The following is a 19,328-nucleotide window of genomic DNA, read 5'->3' as shown; positions in this document are numbered from 1 at the left end:
TTAGCTAGCAAGCTTTCACTACATTCACAGAGTTCTCAACCGTGTCTGTTTCTTTTGACCAACATGTCTTCGAGAAGTCGGGATAACGAAGATTCATTAGAAGGACAGTCTGCAGTCAAGGAGGAGCTGAACAAAAAGGTAGCGTTACGTTAGCCACAACAACGTGTCGCAGGCAGGTGGCTGAAGTGATAACATCAAATATTAGCCTCTAAACAAGTTAGGATATCATTATCATTACCCGGATATATATAATATAATATATATGTATAATATAATATAATACATATTATAACCGCACGTTTATGTTTAAACATGCTAGCTTGTGTCTTGTGTCTTTTATTATGGTCGGGTCAGTGAAATAACTTTGTGTCACTTACAGATCAAGGAGCAGAAGGTTTTGGTGGACGAGCTCTCCAATCTGAAGAAAAACCGGGTGAGAAGATTTATGTGTAGCGATGTGTAGCTGTAATTATTAACAATAATTCACAGGTGATTGTGCCCTTGCCGCTGTGAATATGAACCTCTAGTCCTTTTTGGGGCAAACAATGCAGTCTACTTTCATAATATGGGTACTTTAATACTCGTATAAATTAAAAGTCCAAAATGTTCCTTTAAACTTTGTCTGTTTGCATCTGTATATTTCTCCTATACAACCATCATTGACAGTGCCACTCTATAATAATAATCTATATTTTTTTTTCCAATACTCTGAACCACAAGTGTCAACCTCTAAAACATCAATAAACTTTCCATAATCATTTTGTTGCACCATTCTGAAGGTATTACATATATACATTATTATTTAGATATTTTTTTATATTTATTCAATCATTTCTGAAAAAGTTGTGAACCAAATAATTATGGTTTTAATTCAAGTTATCAAATGGCAAAGTTTCATGTTGATATCTATGAGTTATATAATGTCTGACTGTCTGTATGTACTAATGTGTATTTGTACACATTTCCCCGCAGAAAGTCTACGTCCAGCAGAGGAACAGCAACATATTCTTCCTGGCGGACAGAAGACAGACACTGAGTTCAAACAAAAGTACGTTCAGATCTGTAATACGCTTGAATATGATTTGAATCCAATGGCATCATGTGGTAGATAAACATATATCTATTTTATTTTTACCAGAGGAACTGGATAACACCAAGAAAATTCTGCAGGATATGTGAGCGCGACCTCAATCACCATCACAGCAACAACACAATGTGCGGCATCTTCTGTGTGTTGAGTGTGACGCCCGCTCCGTTACAATGGGACAAAACAATCCGTGAACATTTGGAGAGAAGAGGGCCCAACCTTAGCCGTGACCTCACCGTTACGGGCACGAATGCCTGCTACCGCTGCTTGTTTTCTGGCCACGTTCTCCACATGCGAGGCCTTCTAACCCCGCAGCCGGTTCTGGACAGCGCTGGAAATGTCCTTGTGTGGAACGGCGAGGTTTTCGGAGGTCTCCCCTTGACGCCAGAGGACAATGACACCTCTGTGGTCTCTAAGCGGCTCTCCTCTTGCGACGGTCCTTCAGACATTCTGACCGTCCTCTCCGCCATACGTGGACCGTGGGCGTTCGTCTACCACCAAAAGACTTCAGACGTCCTCTGGTTTGGCAGGGACTACTTAGGCAGGCGGAGTCTGCTTTGGAAATTTGACGCGGAGGAGAACGCTTTCACTCTGAGCTCAGTGGCGGCACACAGCTCTGGACCGGATCAGTCCGCTTGGCAAGAAGTCCCGGCTATCGGTGTGTACAGCGTAGATTTAAAGGCGGTTGCTGCAGAAGGCGGCTCTGTTGCCTTTGAGGTTTATCCGTGGGCTCGTGAAGGAGAAGATCTTAGTTGTAGGGAAAAATTGTCGGAGTGTGTCCCCATAGGATGCACTGTTGCCATCAACCAGTCGGGCCTCGTACTCACCTCACCCGTGTGCCCCCTAAATACATCCATCCCCATAGGGTTAAATGAGAGAGAAATTCTTTCAAATTCGCATTCCTGTGTTGAGGTTCTGGAGCAGCTGTTTGTACGGCAAGAGAAAAAGGACAAAGTGAGCCGTCTCATTGAAGTTCTCAGTGAAGCAGTTAGAAGGCGGGTTCAGTCTCTGCCATTCAGGACAGGGAACCAGTCCCCCACTAACACCGAAGACCAGGCAAACGTTGCCATTCTTTTCTCAGGAGGGATCGATTCCATGATATTGGCGGCCCTAGCTGACCGTCACATACCTGCCAATCAACCTATAGATCTGCTCAACGTAGCGTTTAAACTACAGGAGCCCAAGAAGCAGAAGGAGTCCGCAAAGAAATCCAAAAAGCACAAAACCAAGCCCATAGATTGTAGGACTGATGAGGGAGCTGAGGATGGAAAAATATCCGGCCCCTTCGACGTTCCAGACAGAATAACGGGAAAGGCCGGTCTGAAGGAGTTACAAGACTTGAATCCTGGAAGACTTTGGAATTTTGTGGAAGTGAACGTAACTCAGGAGGAGCTGCAGAGAAGGCGTCAGGAGCGCATCAGTCACCTGGTGTATCCGCTGGACACTGTGCTGGACGACAGCATAGGGTGTGCTGTGTGGTTCGCAGCCAGAGGGGAGGGCTTCATCATGGAGGACGGTGACCAGAGGCAGTACACATCCACAGCTAAGGTGAAATACAAATAGCAGACTGCGCTTAAGTCGGCTCTGATTGGCCCTGAATCTAACTGCCAGTTAGGGTGTTCTTGGTTCTTCTTATCACAGGTGGAGGTAGTGCAAAGTTAGGATGGTAATGGTAATTCAGAAAGGAACGAGGTTTAGAACATGAGAGAGGGTTTTTTTATTCATACTTTCTCTACCCACACCAGGGACCCATATTAATGTTATAAAAACATGAAAAATTGCATTTTGCATAATAGAAGCCTTAAACAATCCTGAACAGCCTCGTTGACCCAGCGTATGTGTGTTGTTACAGGTGATTTTGACGGGCATTGGAGCAGATGAGCAGCTAGCAGGTTACTCCAGACACAGAGTGAGGTTTAAGATGTCTGGACACGAGGGACTGATCCAGGAGCTGGCCATGGAGCTGGGCAGGATCCCCTCCAGGAACCTGGGCAGAGATGACCGGGTTATAGGGGACCACGGGAAAGAGGCCAGGTAATCCCTCACAAGTTTACAGATCCTTAAGCTAGGTCTGCAAATTAGTTTTCTGTGCAACAGTTATACAAGTCCCAAGGTATTCGTTTGTTTTTAGCAGAAAAAGAAAGCTCCCAGTGGAGTTTCCTTTTGAAGAAGCAAATTGATGTTTCTTACACATGTCTACAGTTTGTCTTTCAGTTTGAATAAAGGCACTGAATGCAAATATGTTGGCAGAGATAGATATGGATGGATAATTACCAATGTCTAAGTTTAATACAAGTAAAAATACAGGTTTAAACATAGAGTTGAAACGGAAACCAGCATCCAAAACTGCTTAAGACAGGCACTGCTCTGCTAAAACCTAACAACTGAGTGCTTAAGCAGCTTTTTAGTCAGTCTGGTTGCATCAGTTCATGGGACTTCTTGTTTTTGATTTCTTAAAAAAAAAAAAAAAAAAAAAATCAATCAATGCCTTGAGCTCCACGGATGAAAGTCAATTGCCCTCCATAGTTCTGGGGAGAGCAACCGACTCAATGTAACTGTGTCCCCGTGCAGGTTCCCCTACCTGGACGAGGCTGTGGTGAGCTTCCTGAACTCTCTGCCCGTGTGGGAGAAGGCTGACCTGTCTCTGCCTCGCGGCGTCGGGGAGAAACTCCTCCTGAGACTGACGGCCAGGCAGCTGGGCCTGGGCCAATCAGCCGCTCTGCCCAAGAGAGCCATGCAGTTTGGCTCGCGCATCGCAAAGATGGAGGCCAAGCATGAAAAGGCCTCAGACAAATGCACAAGACTCCTCACTGGGTAGACAAATCATTTTAATAGAACATTGCAATAATTATCACTGAAGGAAATACAAATAATATTTATTGGGTTATTTACAGTTATGATTCTTGTTTTACTATTACAGATTATAACAGTTGGTTTTTCACATTTGATTATTTTTGTGCTGGTCTTTGATCATTTTTTTTAAACATGGTTTATTAAATGTGTTTCCTCTACAACATGTAAGAGTCATCGTCTTGTTTCTCTTTGAAGTAAAGGTCACATTCGACATAGGAAGGCAAGTTCCCAACATCAAAACGCCCAGAAATCTGATGAATGTAAACCGGCTTCCTGAAAGCAAAAAAAACCAACAGTCTATCCTTATTGACAAATACTTTGACATTTGGATTAAACATTATGAGTGTAAGAATATTCTTACTTTTTAATACATATGAAAAATACAAGATGCCCAAATGGCTGGCTGTCACAATACAAAGCATGATTACCCCAAAAATTACCTTGGAATGAGCCAAGACACAAAGTTTCCTGGGGCATCTTTCTCTTCAATAGGGGCCTCCTGTGGACATAAAAAGTTATGAAAAATACATAATTCACTCCTACTTCACATCTCACGTGGGACCTTTTGATGATTACATTTACCTTCTTTTCCTCAATGAAGGTATCCAACAGAGGAAGACTTTTCTTTGCAAACACGTAGAAACAGGGACACTGAAAAACAAGTGGAATGATGATAATCTTACCCGAAGGAAATCAGTGTAAATAGTATACTATGAACATTGTAGTGTTGGCCTCCTGCCACAGACACTGAACCCCAAGCTAAAGTACTATTTCAAGTGGTAATCGCTTTTTTCCGCAAAAATCTTTTCTATCCAAGTGGACAGGCATTGTTCTGTGTGTCAAACTTACTGCTCTCCTCGACTTTGTCTCAGTAGGAAGAGGTTTCTCCTTCATGCAGGTGACACGTAGATCACCGTCTACTTCCAGTATCCCGTATTTACGTGTTTCTGTACAGACACAAAATGGAGAACCAACTGAGAATGAAGCCGAGCCACGATCATGACGTTTTTAGGATGAGATTCACTCCCTTCCCTGACTGCTTCCATGAGGTTAGGTATAAACATATAAAGCATAATTTGTTTTTCAGTATGGCTGCTTCAAGCACTCACCCTCCTCTTTGCACTGGTAGGACAGCACTAGACAGCTGTCCTCACATACTGCCTGGAGCTCAGAAAACCTCTCTTTGACTTTACTTAGGCTGAAGTCTTCTTTGAAGAGTGTGTCACTGTTCAGAATGGATAAGAGTTGGATCAGTTTGGCAGAAACAGGCCTTGGTTTAGCCTGCACCAACAGCTCTGCATGGTAGGTATATTGATGATTTTAACTACTTGGTAAACTTACCCCCCGATTACTAAGACGTGGTCCTCTATCTTGAAGTGCTTAACTGCAAGTAGCAGGCAGGCCACAGCACCAAGACGCCCCTGGTGGGATAAGAATGATAGCTTGATTCAAAAAGGTTTACTTCAAAGAAAACACAGATACAAAATAAACCCTCCCCATTGCACAGAATACATGGTTGATTGATGGTTGTACATTACTGACTTGCTCCATGACACTTCAGCAGAACAAATGCCTGCACTATGGGACCTGGTGTGGGTGGGTTTTACTCGATCAGAGAATGGTCTAGAATAGTCCACTTTTCTAAAGGCCAGTACATGCCACATATTGATGAAGGTGACAAAAATGATGTTTACGTCATTGCTTGTTGTCTGATCGCTGAGAATCTTGACATTGGTGAACTGTGATGCCCACTCTTCAAATGCAGCATGGTAAAGAGCGTTAGTCTGTGGAAAGGACGACAGAGGGGGGTCATTCATTCTCAGTTCAGGGATGTATCAGGCTTAACAAAGTATTCATCATGGCTCCTTTTACAGTGTTTTATATTATTAATATTGATGCATTAACTTGTTTACCATAGAGTGATTGTGATTATTCGATGGTTATAAGTCAAATATCAATTGATAATAGATCAATTATGACGTATTTAGAATACCACCATTTTCTTGTAAAATATTATGTTTAAGTAGCGTATGATTTATATATATTTATTGATCCGCTAGAACTATGTGTAATAGTGGTGTCTACAGTAGACCTACATTATCGGTGAAAAAATACAAGTAACCGATAAAAAGGTATGCATACTCAAGAACAGAACTTGAGTGAACGTTCTACTGAAGGCTACTGAGTAGCATTCCTGCACTGACTACTACTACTTACCACAACATGAATGCAGTCCACACAGCCAGACGCGTTTAGAGCGTGGACCCAGTGCGATATCAAAGCACAGCGTCCCACCGGCAGCAGCGGCTTGGCGACCCCGGCCAGGTGAGCGAACCTCCCGCTGCTGTCGGCCACCACGTCCCGCTGGAGCCTGGTCCCGTAGCCGGCGGCGAGAATTACGGCCTTCATTTAAAGTTTAAACACTCAACCGAAAAAGACGGGTCAGAAGGCTACTGTATGGACTGATAGTTTACTTATATGACTGGAGAATAAGGGAAAGTTGGGAAACATCCCACGAACCAGGTTTGTTCTGACTCATCTCGCGAGTTTAGCAGTCCGGTCAAGAGAGCTTGCGACTGTTGCAAGCGCATCCTGTTGTAATTACAAAAATAAAAGTATGCCTACAGCTTCTTCCGGTAATTCCACAGGTGTTTTGAGTAAAAACCATAGACTGTGGTAACAACTGTATTTTTTTAGTCTATGGTATGAACAGGAAAAGTCCATAACACTTATTTATAGGAAATGACTTCAGGCACATTTCAGTTCAAGGTAAGGTCGGGAGTGATAGGCTACTAAAGTGACATGATGTAGTTCTACGTGTGCAAATCAAACCATGCAGATCCATGTTGGTGTAGTGAGCTGGCAATGGTATAACAGACTTCTTCCCAAACTCAGCTGGATCTAGGATGTCAGTGAGATTCTCAGTTTTACAACATTTTCATTTTCTCACCTTTTCTGTCATTATATCTAGACAAGCAATCAGGTCTTTCATGAATCTCAAAATATATTTGAGAAAAATGTGTGCATTTCAGATACAAAGGGTGATTTCTTTCTTTTGAAACCATTGATTTAAAATACACTGACCTTTAGAAAATGAATCATCTTTATTTTGAATGGAAACCATTGGAATGGACAATCTTTTTACACGCATCCAGACATTAGACACACCCTAATGGTGAATTTTGAATGGCAAAGGGGCCACTACATGTACAGACTGCTATCTATGGCCTACCGACTACTGTTTACACAGAACCAAACATCGTCCTGTATGATGTTTGGGATGCACATACACAGATTCATGCTGAATTTTGGGCAGTAGTGGAACAAAACACATTGAAGCAGAGAGTCAACCAGGGTTTTGTTGATTTATTTTTCCAACTCATAAAGACATGAACGCATGTGGAATTATTTTCATACACAAAGTTTTCTCCGATTTTTTTTCCTCAAAATCTTTTCTCTACAAATACAAAAAGAACAGAAATACGTCGTGTCATTAAATGCTGCAAAACTTGTGGGCTGTTTGCAGGAGAGAAATGTTCATTGACTGAGCAGTCATTCTACATCTTTGCTGCTGCTGCTTTCAGCCTCAGGTTCAGTGACGTCAGCTTCAGTCTCAGCCTCTGTCTCTGGCTCCTGGAGGTCTGAAGGTTCAGTGTTAGACTCCATTGGCTCCTCAGCTGGCTCTGGTTGAGGTGACGGTGTCTCCCGCGCTCTTGCCAACTCCAACACCTGAAGAGAACCAAAAATGTAAGTCCAGGGCTAAACTTTTTCTAGCCATGTAGCACATACCGTCAAGAATGTTGTACCTATTAAGGCTAAAAGGCATTCGACCTCATACATTTTCCAATCCTTTATATTCTTTGATCGTCTGCGCTAGGGTTGTGCCGATTGGCAGTGGTCATTTTTTTAATTTGAATTTGTTTTGTTATCCTCTGACAAGCACAGTGGTTTGTGTTTCCTTTCGGTAAGTATTAGATTTGTATTGCAAATTATATAACGTGGTAAAAAAAAAACAGGTCCCAAAACGCACAGGACCGTTTAGGAAATGAAACGGAAGTGAAACTTGGGCTAATTAAGATGACGTGGCTGGGCTGTCTGAAGGTGGACCAGTTAAATATAAATGAATAAATATTGTAACCAAACAAAATTCAAGTGTTGTGTTAAATGCATTAGAAACCTAGGCTACCGTAGCCCACAACTCCTAACCTGTTAAAAATCATTCATGACACATCTTTTGTATCTTAAACTGTACCTTGGAAACAGTGTCAACAGTTTCCTCCTGTATCACTGGATGAGACTCTTCTTGCTCCATTGGTTCTTCCTCTACTTTCATGACGGCAGGGCGTACTGGCGGCTCAGGTTCTTTCACTGCTACAATGGGAACCTCTTCTATAACAACTGGGGCTGCAACTGGTTCCACCTGTATAATCAAAAGATAGATACATCACAAAAATGGACCGTAATAAATTACATATGAAATATCAGGTAAAAAACTTGCTTAAAAAGAAACCCTCAATGAACCAGTAAAGATGTACATTGTGTGGTACTTCTAAAGTTCAACAACAATAACTACATCACTCAATTATTCTTCTATCTTCATAAGTTACCTCTTTCTCCATGACAGGCTCTATGGGCTTTGGCTCTGGTTTTTTATTTGCTTCCAGGACCGACATGATGGAGGCTGGTATGTGAGCTTGCTGTTGGGGCAGAGAAAGACAGGCAGTTAGTACATAAGGAAATCCTAAGATAAGAAGAATTTCTGAATTCTCAACAAGGTTGAGTATATTTGGAAATGGCTCTTACCTGATGAGGTGTGAAGGAGTGGACGTGCAGTAGGAGAGGCTCTCTCATCTCCGGGCAGCGTTCAAACACGCTGGTCAGCTGTGCGGGGGGCAGCTGTAGCAGCACGCTGTACGACTGAGGCTTGGTCCTCTGGCAGCACTTCACAAACCCCTCCCACACTTTGGGATACTTCCACACCTACCGGAGAGAAACAAAAACAACAAAGGTTATATGGGAATCGATATTTATTAGCGGATAAAGAAGGGCTGGCAGCGCTAACCGATTATAGCATAACACGTTTTATTTTTTAACGCAATAATCGCATGCTGATGATGGTTGAATTGCTGCAGCCTGATAATTACTGCAGCAATTCAACCATCATCAGCATGCGATTATTGCGTTAAAAAATAAGAAATGTCATTAAGCAAAGTTAAAGAGATTGTTAAAAAAAGAAAAGTCCAAATTCCGGGACATGATTGATTGTGGAAAGCATGAATGATGGTCAGGAGTTTGGACTGGACCTGCTTGACGATGAGGCGGGACAGGATGTTCATGACGAAGCCTCCCAGTCTTGGGTACATGGAGAGGGACTGGATGACAGTACGCATGAGCAGTATGGGGAGAGGACTCTGCTCCATCAGCTGCTGCATCACCACCGCCAACACCTCCGACGTGTACACGTTCTTCTCCCCAAAGCACAGGTTGGTGGCTGCAATACGGACACATTACCATCAACAGCCGTCACACACAGACCCCTTTATTAAGCACTGATCATTGCTAAAGAAAATCGGCAACTTTCATTTATAATTACAGCATCAAATACAGTATAAGGATAATGATACATTTGTATTCTGATCTGCATTGAACAGTGCATCTCAACTGCTACGAATAGTGTTGTCATGACATTTGCCACATTTATAATTTAGACTTGTTTAAACCAGCAATTTCATGTAGGATAGTGGCTGCAGTCGCAACCGTGGAAAAGCTTATTCCAACATCCCTTTACTGGCTAACCTGCATAACATTACACATGATAATGTGGTCGTTGTGGTAGGACCAGTCTTTGAATGTGAATGTAAATGGGGGAGAGAGAGAGAGAAAATGACTAAAATATAAAAAGGATCTACCTCAAAATCGGCCATTTTACATTTACAAATAACAGAGGAAACACTAATAAAGCTGTTACCCAAACGTGCTGGATGATCTCTCTCTCTCTCCTTTAGGGTTTTGGTATTCAAGTCTTAACATACCTTTTATGATAGACTTCATATCACACTTGGTTGAGTCTATGTTGTGTAAGGCGATCAGCAGGTCTCCAGGGGTGAGAGGGGACACCGACGAACTGCCCTCACCTGAAAAGACAACAGTGTCAATACAGCGGTCTGAAAGAATCTTGAACAGTCAATTACAATGAACCTGTACACGACTGAAGATAAATGGAACTAGATGAATAATAAACCATTGATGAAAAAAATTGTATGTTATTAATTATGGTGTATTAAACACAAAAAAGAAAATCATATAAATGAGTGACGCTCACTGTGCTGAGTGCCCAAGAGACGGTTGAAGACCTCCTTCACTACGATGGGGTTGAGTTTGATCAGCTTGGGCAGAGCCTGGATGACTTCGTTCTGTATGAGGAGAACAACCAACACGGTCAAGTCAAAACAAGGAAAGATGTCTTTCTCATCGTCAAGTTAATCAAGTAATCTGGACACACGGCTGGCATTTGCTGTGTGACATTCAGAATACTGGAATGTGTTCTGTACTGTATGCAAGATGATAAACTGATATTAAAAGCATAACTTGTGACCGGTAATTCACTCCAATTGTGTGCACCTGCCTTCACTTTGCAGACTGTTGGGTTGCAACACTTTACCTTTTCTAGGCCGTTTATGACAGGAATTAGGAAACGGACGTCCGGCACTCGTTTGTGGTAAAGGTCTCGCACTCTCTCCACCAGCTCTGGAGAGGGAGGCACTGAGAAGGGGAGAGGGACAATCGATTTACACATCAACACTTTATCTTCTACTGTGCTGTTGTTCAATGCTAGACTACATTTTATAGTCATAGAGTTCAATTCTCCTGTACACATGAAAAGCATTTTTTTTTAATTGATTTTTTTCTTACCTTTGTCTGTCAAAATGTGCAGACAGCGAGTGACTAAAGTCTCAGCGCCTTTAGGACAGTTTTCAACCAACAGCAGCAGCTCAGGAGAGTTCATCCCCATTCCACGGATCTACAGATATGGTGAAAAACAACAACAACTTGTCAACACTATCAACTCAAAGAGCAATTCCATTTGAGTTAAATATAGTTTCTTCCCTCAGAAGAAGACTTTATGTTTGGTGAACAAAGACAGTTCCTTCACAAATCATCTACATCTAGTTTTTAAATTGACAGGTTATGGAATGGTATGACATTAGAGGTTTGAGACTATAAGTGTGTTTTCACAACTTGTGATTAGGACAAAAAGCACTCTCCAGCATCACTGACCGAGGACACAGTATTAGTGAGTGAGTGACTTACAGGCTGCTCTATCGCTCTCAGCACGCTGCGCTTGATATCAGCGATGGCCTCGGTGTAGACAGAAGCCAGCTCGTGGACCAGCCGGTGGTTTAGAGGCAGCAGGGACAGGTAGAGGAACAGACACTGTCTCACGGTCTCTTCAGTCCAGGGGGCAGCCACCTCTGTCCCAACAAACACACAACACACCGCAGGGTTACAGGAGGGGACTAAGACTGAGGAAAGCTGATGGTATGTATTTCTATGACTTAGTGTCAAGAAAAGCTACTGAAAAGTGTTCTTTCCTTGATGGGTCAAAAATTGTTATTAGCAAGGTACTACACAGATCGTATTGAAATCATCCACAAGTCTTCCTAACCTGTGTCCTGGTCTGCCCCAAAAAGCAGAGACGGAGGGTTGGGGTGGACCAGAAGCTGCATGTAGTTCAGGGCAAACTTCTCAATGTAGTCCCTGAGTTGGTCTTTCTCATACATACGCTTGAGAAAAGCCAGGGCAGTGGACCGCACCTAAAAAAAACAAAAAAAAAACAGTGATTATCAAATGATTCACATAGGAAAACCGCGGGAGGGAGAAAACAAACAAACAGTTGAGATAACTGTGAGAGTTAACACATTCATTTATAGAATATGGAGAAGAAAAGGCTCTCACCTTCTCCTTCTCATGTGAGCTGAGATCCAGGAGCACGTGCAGATACTGGAACTGCCTGCAGGGCCGTTTGACGATGAGCTCCTTCAGAGTGGTCATGCCCAAGTACACCCGAGACTGAAACAATGGTTACAACAAAGCGTTTAGAGAGGACATACTGTATGTGGACCTAGCGCTGTGTCTTTTTAACATGTCATTTACCTCGTCCTCACAGTACCGCCGTATCACTTCCAATGCAGATTCTGTTATGATGGGAGCCTCCAGGACCAGTTTGGTGAACAGTCTGGAAGAGAGGGAACATGAAAAGTCAATTTTGGCTGACAATTGGATCACCTTTTCTGCTTGTATTTGTGCAGGTTATTGGCAAGTTACTACATTGGCTATTATTACAATAAAAACCAACAACATTATTCTGTTATTGGCAGGTGTTACTTTCTTGGCTACTACACCTGGCGTCTTACGTTTTTCAGGTATCATAGAAAACATAACCAGTACACCATGTCAAAGCATTGTGTAAGAGATGTAGAGAAGAAAAGCTTGTAATAAGGTCTTTCGTCTCACCCGTCCCTCTGCTCTGGTTTCTCCTGCAGGCCAGACAGCAGAGTGTACAGACAGTGGTCGTAGCTGTCCAGCAGACCAGATGGCAGCTGACTGAGGTAGGTGTTGTATTCTTGGTAGAGGAGAGAGAAGGCCAGGTCGCTCCTGGTCCGGATGTCATCCAGGATAAAGGCCAGCACGTCTTCCTTCATCATCCCTTCAAACTGTGTCACCAGCCTGGACAGAATCTTCACTCTCACCTGGCCACATAGTACAGATACTATGGTTAGCCTCTGAAATAGCCCAAGTGCTACTCATTTATTATGAAGGACATAAGGAATTAAGCCATGCAGTGATTACTTACATGGGACATGCCGCTTTGAGCAATGGCCTTCTCCGAGTGCAGGATGCGTTTGACTGCTTTGGAGGTTAACTGCTCAATGGTGGCGTCTGATAGAGGCTGGATGACATCTGACAACCGAAACACTTTTTTACGCCCACCTGGCCCTGCCAGTCTGTAATAGAACACAATCAGGCAGGGTCTAAAGTCAGAATTACACAAGGGTACCTCTTGTATGTGCTTTCAATACAGCCAATGACTCCCCTTGCTTCCTTTGTATTTTGTTTTGTAGCATTAACAGCCTTGATGTATTTGCCATAATCTGTGCTTGCTCCAATTGTATGCCATATGTTTGAATGCCTTCATCCATTTTGATTGGGCTTGCTGTAATTATAAATGTATTGTAATTTAACCAATTTCATTTCACCATTGTATTTTATAATGCCTTCTGATAACTAGCCAAGGACTACAGCTGGAATTTAGCCAAATAGGCTAAAGCTGCTCATTTTACTTCACAGTCAATTAAATGGGACTGTTTAAGAAATTATAAACTCATAAACTAAACACTACTTCTTCACCAGCTTGGTGTTGGTGGCAGGACTCACTTGGTTTGTGCCGTAGGTAGAATGGGCTCAGGAAGCCTCTTGACTATGGCTGGAGTCTCGGATGACTTGTCAGCGTAACCTCCAACCACAGAGATGGCTTGTCCCATCATCACCGTTGACTTGCGCTTGATCAGCCGGTCTTTAGCCACAGAGTCTTCCTTGTTGCCTTCTTCTTTGCCAGCCTCGTCTTCTCTGGCTTTGCACTGTTCAAGTCCTAAGATATTGTGTTTTTAATTAGAGCCCAACTTATACAGTCTGTGTTGTTGACACCCCCCAATATAAAGTGTTGTTGTTGTTTAATAGGAATAGTTGGGACAATTTTGACAAATACACATGGATTTTGATCCACAATCTAGTGCGCACTGGAAGTGCCGTCACGTCAGCCTCCGTATGAAAACAACCGGGGATGGGACGGATATAAAAGCAAGAGGCACTTCCAGGCGCAATGTTATGATGAAATAAATAAGTAAAAGTACGTTCCAATTGTATGTATACTGCATGCCAACTAGATTATTTTTATGGTCAGATGTAGTATGCAGAATAGAAAAAGGAAAGATTATGCGATTGTGAACGCATGGTAAGTAATATATTTGCAGTTGAAACGTGAAAAATCTGGTATCCTACAGGTATTATATTGTCCTTGGTTCTGACTAGCTGTACTTCAAAATAGGTTATCTGAGTCTGATATATGCTGCAGCACTGCTTGAGCACCCTGCCCCCCTGCTAGGGGCTGCTAGAGGGACTGGCAGTGTGATAGCAGCGATCTGAGCGCTCACAGGAGTATTTGATGCTTTTGGTGTGATTGCAGGGTAACTCTCAGAAAGCAGGCATATAGGCGCTTTTCCCAAATAGTTAAATCTATTGGTAAACATTTCTCAAAAGAAAAGGCCTTTTTATATTGTATGTCTAGGTTACTAACCTGGACCGATCCCAGCTGCAGTCATCTGTGTGGCCATCAGCCGGGCCAGATGTTTGATTTGGGCATCTGTACCTGCTGACTCAACAGGTGTGTATGTGGCCTGGAAGGATGCTGGCATGACATCAGGTAGATACACCATGCTGATCAGCACCTGACACAACAAGACCAAGACATTAGCTGGACTGTCACTCAGTCAGGTTTAAAGGGGTTAGATAGAGAGAGACAAGGGGCCAGTGCTGCTCACCAGGTTGGCTACGTTCTCTGCGTTGAGCAGTGGGTGGAGGAACTCAGCTGTGAGGTCGATGGCAGACTGAGCCACTGGAACAGCTGCTGGTTTGGGGACAGAGAGAGGGACGGGCTCCTCTTTGTCCTCGTCGTCTTCAATCAGGGCCGGCTCTGGAAGGAACACACGTCACAAACAAGGGGTGCTTAGGATGAATGTACAGGTTCTTTGCATTCGACACTTTTGCTTTTAGCACTTTTAAATGAGATAAGATACTTTATTTATCCACAAGGGGAAATTCCTGTTACCAGCAGCTCATACGCATAAAACACACACATTTACACTCAGATTATGAAAGTGCATAAAAAGTCAAAGGAGTGATTTGGATTTTTTCCCTCAGGCTTGGTTGACTCAATTTCAAATCTAAAATGTTGACTGTGTTTACAGTCCCCCTCATAGAAGACCCATGGGTGGGGGGGCTCTAACCAGTACACCACGAGCACAATATTTTTGTCAGCTTTTTTAAGTGGGCAAATTCAAAACCCAGTTAAGATTTTTTTTTAAATGTCTATACTTCCCATACCAGTTAACAGATCCAGTTTAATTACTATATCAAAATTCAATCAGAATGTCTGCTAAGGCTTTCACTACTACTCACCCATCTTGACCTTCTTGCCCTCAGTGTATTGCTCGTGGCGAGGCCTCTTGCGCTGCTCTCGGGGAGCCGGTGTGGCGCGTGTTATGTCGCTCTGGGGCATTCCCAGGTCCAGCAGCAGAGTGCTGATCTGACCCTGGAACTCCAGGCTGCACGGATGCTTGAGGACCGCCACCAAGTGCAGCTTGAGATTCTTACGCACGCTGCTCACCTGAGACTTGGCCAGAGTGGGTGGCAGGTTCGCTGAAAGAGTTCAAATGCACAGAACAATATGAACACTTTGAGATTTGATAACAGTTATGCTGCAGTCAAATGGAATCAGGCAGACGGTGCACGTGAAACAGCTCCTGACCCGCACAGGAAAAATAAATGAAAAATCCAACGGAATTGCACGACAGCAAAAGTAAACTACACAAATCATGCAGGATACTGTGTTATTTACATTGATTTGATTTATTCTGAATGACATTTTGTGATTGGGAACATGACAACAGTGGATTAGACTAACTTACCATGCAATGTCTCGTATGCCTGCACCACCTCCGACATGAACATTGGCCTCTGGCGGGCGATAGTGGCCAGGGAGCCCAGTGCTGTGGTGAGGTTGATGCTGGAAATGGCTGGGTGTACCATGAACTTCAGGAGTCCTTCCAGTGCAGTCTTTCCCTCTTCACACAAAGAATCTGTCCATTCAAACATAATCAAGGTAACAGTGTTAAAAGATGAGCTTTAATGGACTCAAAACATGGGTAACACTGTTCTGCAGAGTTTGGTTTGGCACGGATGGCAGGTCAGGGTAACCCTAGATTTGGCTTACGTTTCCACTGCAGACAGTACCCTTACACCACACAATAACAAAGAGCTGCACACCAACATTTTTCTCTTAACAGAAGAGTCTCTTCTCCATTGCAGAGGTGATTACATACCGAGGTTTACCTCTCACACGGAAATTATTCTGTATTCCAATCAACGGACTGCAGTGTGTAAATCCAAATTTTGGGACCCTTTGGTACGGCTTGCTAACCCAACTAAATGGTGACAAAAACAGGTGCTGCTCGGCTTGCCTTTTTTGGTAAACTTTCCATCTTTTGACAGTGGAAACAAAAATAAAAAGTTGTGCTGTACCAAACCGAACTGAACCAAACCGCTCAGTGGAAAGGAGGCTCAATATCCGTACCGTAGCGAATGTACGAGTGATCTTTGATGACTTTGTCCAGGCTGATGTCCCCCTCCTGTTTCTTGGGGACGTCGGAGTCTGATGTGCGCGGTGACAGAGTGATGATTAATGATTCGGTGAACTTGATGGCGTGAGTGCGAACTCCGTCGTTTTCAGAGTCCAGCAAGGCCAGAACATCCTCTTTCATCTGTGAGACCAGATCCCAGCATGCCTCCTGCCTCTCTGAGACTGCTTTCGAGCGCACCAACCACTGGCAAGGAAGAGGCAGAACAGTATAGTACAGGGTTTGAAAGCACAACAGATATAAGTAGTTGTAGTAGTAGTCTTGTATATTCATATGAACAAAAAGACTATGTTAGATCAACATCACACCAGTGCAGAATCTGTAAGCATGTCATAGATGAAGCCTGCGTTTACCTGCAGAGTAGCTTTGTACATGTGGGTGAGAGAGAGTACGGCTTTCTTCACCACGTTCACACTTTCGTCCTTCAGCAACATGTTGAGGTTGGCGATCAGTCTGAGAATGAGCTCGCTGTCTCTTTTACTGGAGAACACAGGAATCAGAAAAAAGACTCAGGTAGGCAGAACACATGTCCTCTCACGAACCTGAAGTTTGAAAGACTGGAAGAAGAGTCGTCTGTCCAAAAAAACTCACCATGCTTCCTCTATGAAGCCGATGACAAATTTTCTCACTTCCATAGACTTGTCGGTCTGAAAGGCGATCATCTCCTACGGGATGAACAGGCCAATGGTAGATTATGAATCTGTGCTAGTTTGCTACCATGTTGATATAAGGTGATTGTACAATGTGCCATTTTAATACGGAATACAGCTTATGCATTCATATAGCTTTGTGCATTTCAGTTCAAATGACATCCATTCAGGTTTACTTACATCCAAGAAATTGTCAAGAAGAGATGGATCCTTGTTAATGATGAGCTCCTGGACCTGAGAATTAGACAAATGAAGTGATTCAGTATTGGGCCTCACATATTTACTGTTAACTGAATCATATCCCAACACACATCCAGCTCACAGTATGTTTCAAAGCAAAGCAGCCACATAATTCCTGGAAGGCTTAAGGGAACCCTTAGGGACAATTCATATACAGTAACTAACAGATGTAACACCTTTTTCTTGACATTTCTTAAGATCGCAGCAATGAAAGACAGATTAAACGAGAAAAGACCACACACCTGTTTTAGGACCGTTAGCTTTTCATCTGTGGGTATCAGCGCTGCCTGATTCAGAAGCTCCACCACCTGCAATGAGAGGAGCACTGCTTGAACTTATCCTTATAAAAAAAGGTAGGATATTAATACGTCAAGTTAATGTTAACGACAGATTACTCCATCCCAGATCACAGTTGAGTTTAAACGGGTTTACCTTTTCATTGTCGGTCATATTGATGACATGTGGAGGTTGACTCTCTCCCTCTCCCTCCTCCTCTTCCATCATCATCATCATACTGCTGCTTTACTTCCCTCACTGTGTGGACGACATGGAATTCAAAAACCCATCAAACACTGCACCATGTGTAACCATAGACTCTATGTGTGTGCGACGTGTAGCTGTTGTAAAAGAAATAAGTTACTTGACGCTGTATTTTAACCTTAACCCGGCGAGATGCATCATATTAGTGTCAACAGTAGTGACGTTAGCTTTGATGTTAGCGTGCTAGACTTTACTGCTCATACCAACTCAATTAATTCTAAGATAATTTGACCCAATTTAATGCTGCATTGCATAAGTTATGAAGCATTAACACTACAGCAAGACTCGCACTCTGTGCATTACAATTAAAGATACTTTGTTCTCAGCTAGCGCGCTAGCCCTATGCTAGCCATACTGCTAATCATGTGAACTGTAATAGCCTACTATATTAATGGCAGCCTGTGACAGCAAACTTACCTCTACGCTGACTTTTAGCTTTCGTCTACGGTCGTTAAACGTGACAGACTTATTAACTAAGTAGCTTTAACATATAAATTGAGCTCAACAACTTTGCTTTCCCATTAGGAAAGCTGCCATGTTCAGCCAATTGAAAAACCGGGGTCGCTCTTCTTCTACTGTTTGTTAGCGCAAAGCACTGAGCTGCTGCCCCCTGCTGGACACGTGAGTGCACACCCCGTGGTCTCAGAAACAACTTGGTGTGTATCATGTTGTCAAATATATGTACTATTTCTTTATGCAGTTAAAAATGCATATTGTTACAGATGTGTCTTTAAAATTAATATTCACCTTGAGTGCAATTATTTGTGAAGGAATTCTTTCTTTTGGCGCTCCTCCCACAGATTTCTGATCAGGACCTAAGACAGCATAGGCCTATATACAATATTTAGCCCAACAGTTTCAAAACAAAACTAAATTTTTTTTTTTAGAAATTGGTGCAAAGCAACATTTTAAATTGTAAAAGCGATTTAATCATCATGGCTACGTTTTGCCTTTAGTTGCATTTCCTGAAAAGGTTACATTTGTTTACACCCATCGATGCTATTCTAAGACAAAGTCAAGGTCAAGTCAAAGTTTGTTATTGTCAGGTCTGATATATGTAAGACATACATCAGAATCAAAATGGCGTTTATCACTGGCCCACAGTGCAATAGGAACGATAAAGAAAATAAAAAAATATAGAGTAGAATAAGATAAACATATACCTAAACAATATTTACATTAGATACAATCTAAATACTAAGTAGTGCAAAGGAATTTTTTTGTACAAAATAAAACAGTATGTATAAAATAGAACAGAAAGTAAAATATAGATGTTAAATTGAAATGTGCAATGTGCAATGTGATGAAACATATTTACAGTATGTGCAATATGCAGTCAACTGGATGTACATTTTGAGGCATTTTGATGTGCAGGCTGAGTATTGCCTTTGGGCCAGTTTCACAGACATGAATTAAGCCTAGTCCTGGACTAAATGGAATTTTGAATGGAGATTGTCCATTGAAGGTACAATTTAGTCCAGAACT

At 42.6% G+C, this 19,328-nt stretch overlaps 3 protein-coding genes across 3 annotated transcripts; 1 reads left to right on the top strand and 2 right to left on the bottom strand.

The window, feature by feature from the left end:
- The first annotated feature begins 34 nt into the window (after positions 1-34).
- Positions 35-3,906, top strand: asnsd1 (asparagine synthetase domain containing 1). Its single transcript, XM_080037467.1, has 5 exons — positions 35-138; positions 973-1,048; positions 1,139-2,635; positions 2,940-3,121; positions 3,659-3,906. The coding sequence occupies exons 3-5, from the start codon at positions 1,214-1,216 to the stop codon at positions 3,903-3,905; spliced, it is 1,851 nt and encodes a 616-aa protein (XP_079893593.1). The 5' UTR covers positions 35-138; positions 973-1,048; positions 1,139-1,213; the 3' UTR covers position 3,906.
- Positions 3,907-4,074: 168 nt separating this feature from the next.
- Positions 4,075-6,487, bottom strand: LOC307258068 (glucose-1-phosphate adenylyltransferase). The gene is made up of 8 exons (XM_080037468.1): positions 6,158-6,487; positions 5,635-5,724; positions 5,282-5,361; positions 5,050-5,165; positions 4,790-4,887; positions 4,523-4,591; positions 4,381-4,439; positions 4,075-4,213 (listed from the first exon to the last, which is right to left on the bottom strand). Exons 1-8 carry the CDS (start codon positions 6,347-6,349, stop codon positions 4,096-4,098), a joined length of 822 nt encoding a protein of 273 aa, XP_079893594.1. The 5' UTR covers positions 6,350-6,487; the 3' UTR covers positions 4,075-4,095.
- An 812-nt stretch (positions 6,488-7,299) lies between these two features.
- sympk (symplekin) lies at positions 7,300-18,401 on the bottom strand. Its single transcript, XM_080038087.1, has 27 exons — positions 18,261-18,401; positions 17,736-17,837; positions 17,546-17,611; positions 17,244-17,297; positions 17,005-17,078; positions 16,767-16,893; positions 16,350-16,599; positions 15,685-15,855; positions 15,176-15,415; positions 14,539-14,690; positions 14,295-14,445; positions 13,376-13,589; positions 12,795-12,945; positions 12,455-12,690; positions 12,095-12,176; positions 11,897-12,010; positions 11,607-11,754; positions 11,252-11,412; positions 10,853-10,961; positions 10,602-10,702; positions 10,263-10,353; positions 9,973-10,074; positions 9,244-9,431; positions 8,744-8,920; positions 8,548-8,637; positions 8,193-8,360; positions 7,300-7,669 (listed from the first exon to the last, which is right to left on the bottom strand). Exons 2-27 carry the CDS (start codon positions 17,814-17,816, stop codon positions 7,493-7,495), a joined length of 3,675 nt encoding a protein of 1,224 aa, XP_079894213.1. The 5' UTR covers positions 17,817-17,837; positions 18,261-18,401; the 3' UTR covers positions 7,300-7,492.
- Positions 18,402-19,328: the final 927 nt, after the last annotated feature.

Source organism: Ammodytes marinus (genome assembly GCF_949987685.1).
Source record: "Ammodytes marinus genome assembly, chromosome: 12".
NCBI lineage: Eukaryota > Metazoa > Chordata > Actinopteri > Uranoscopiformes > Ammodytidae > Ammodytes > Ammodytes marinus.
Note: the sequence above shows the minus strand (reverse complement) of the source record. Positions and strands in the feature narration are given on the sequence as shown.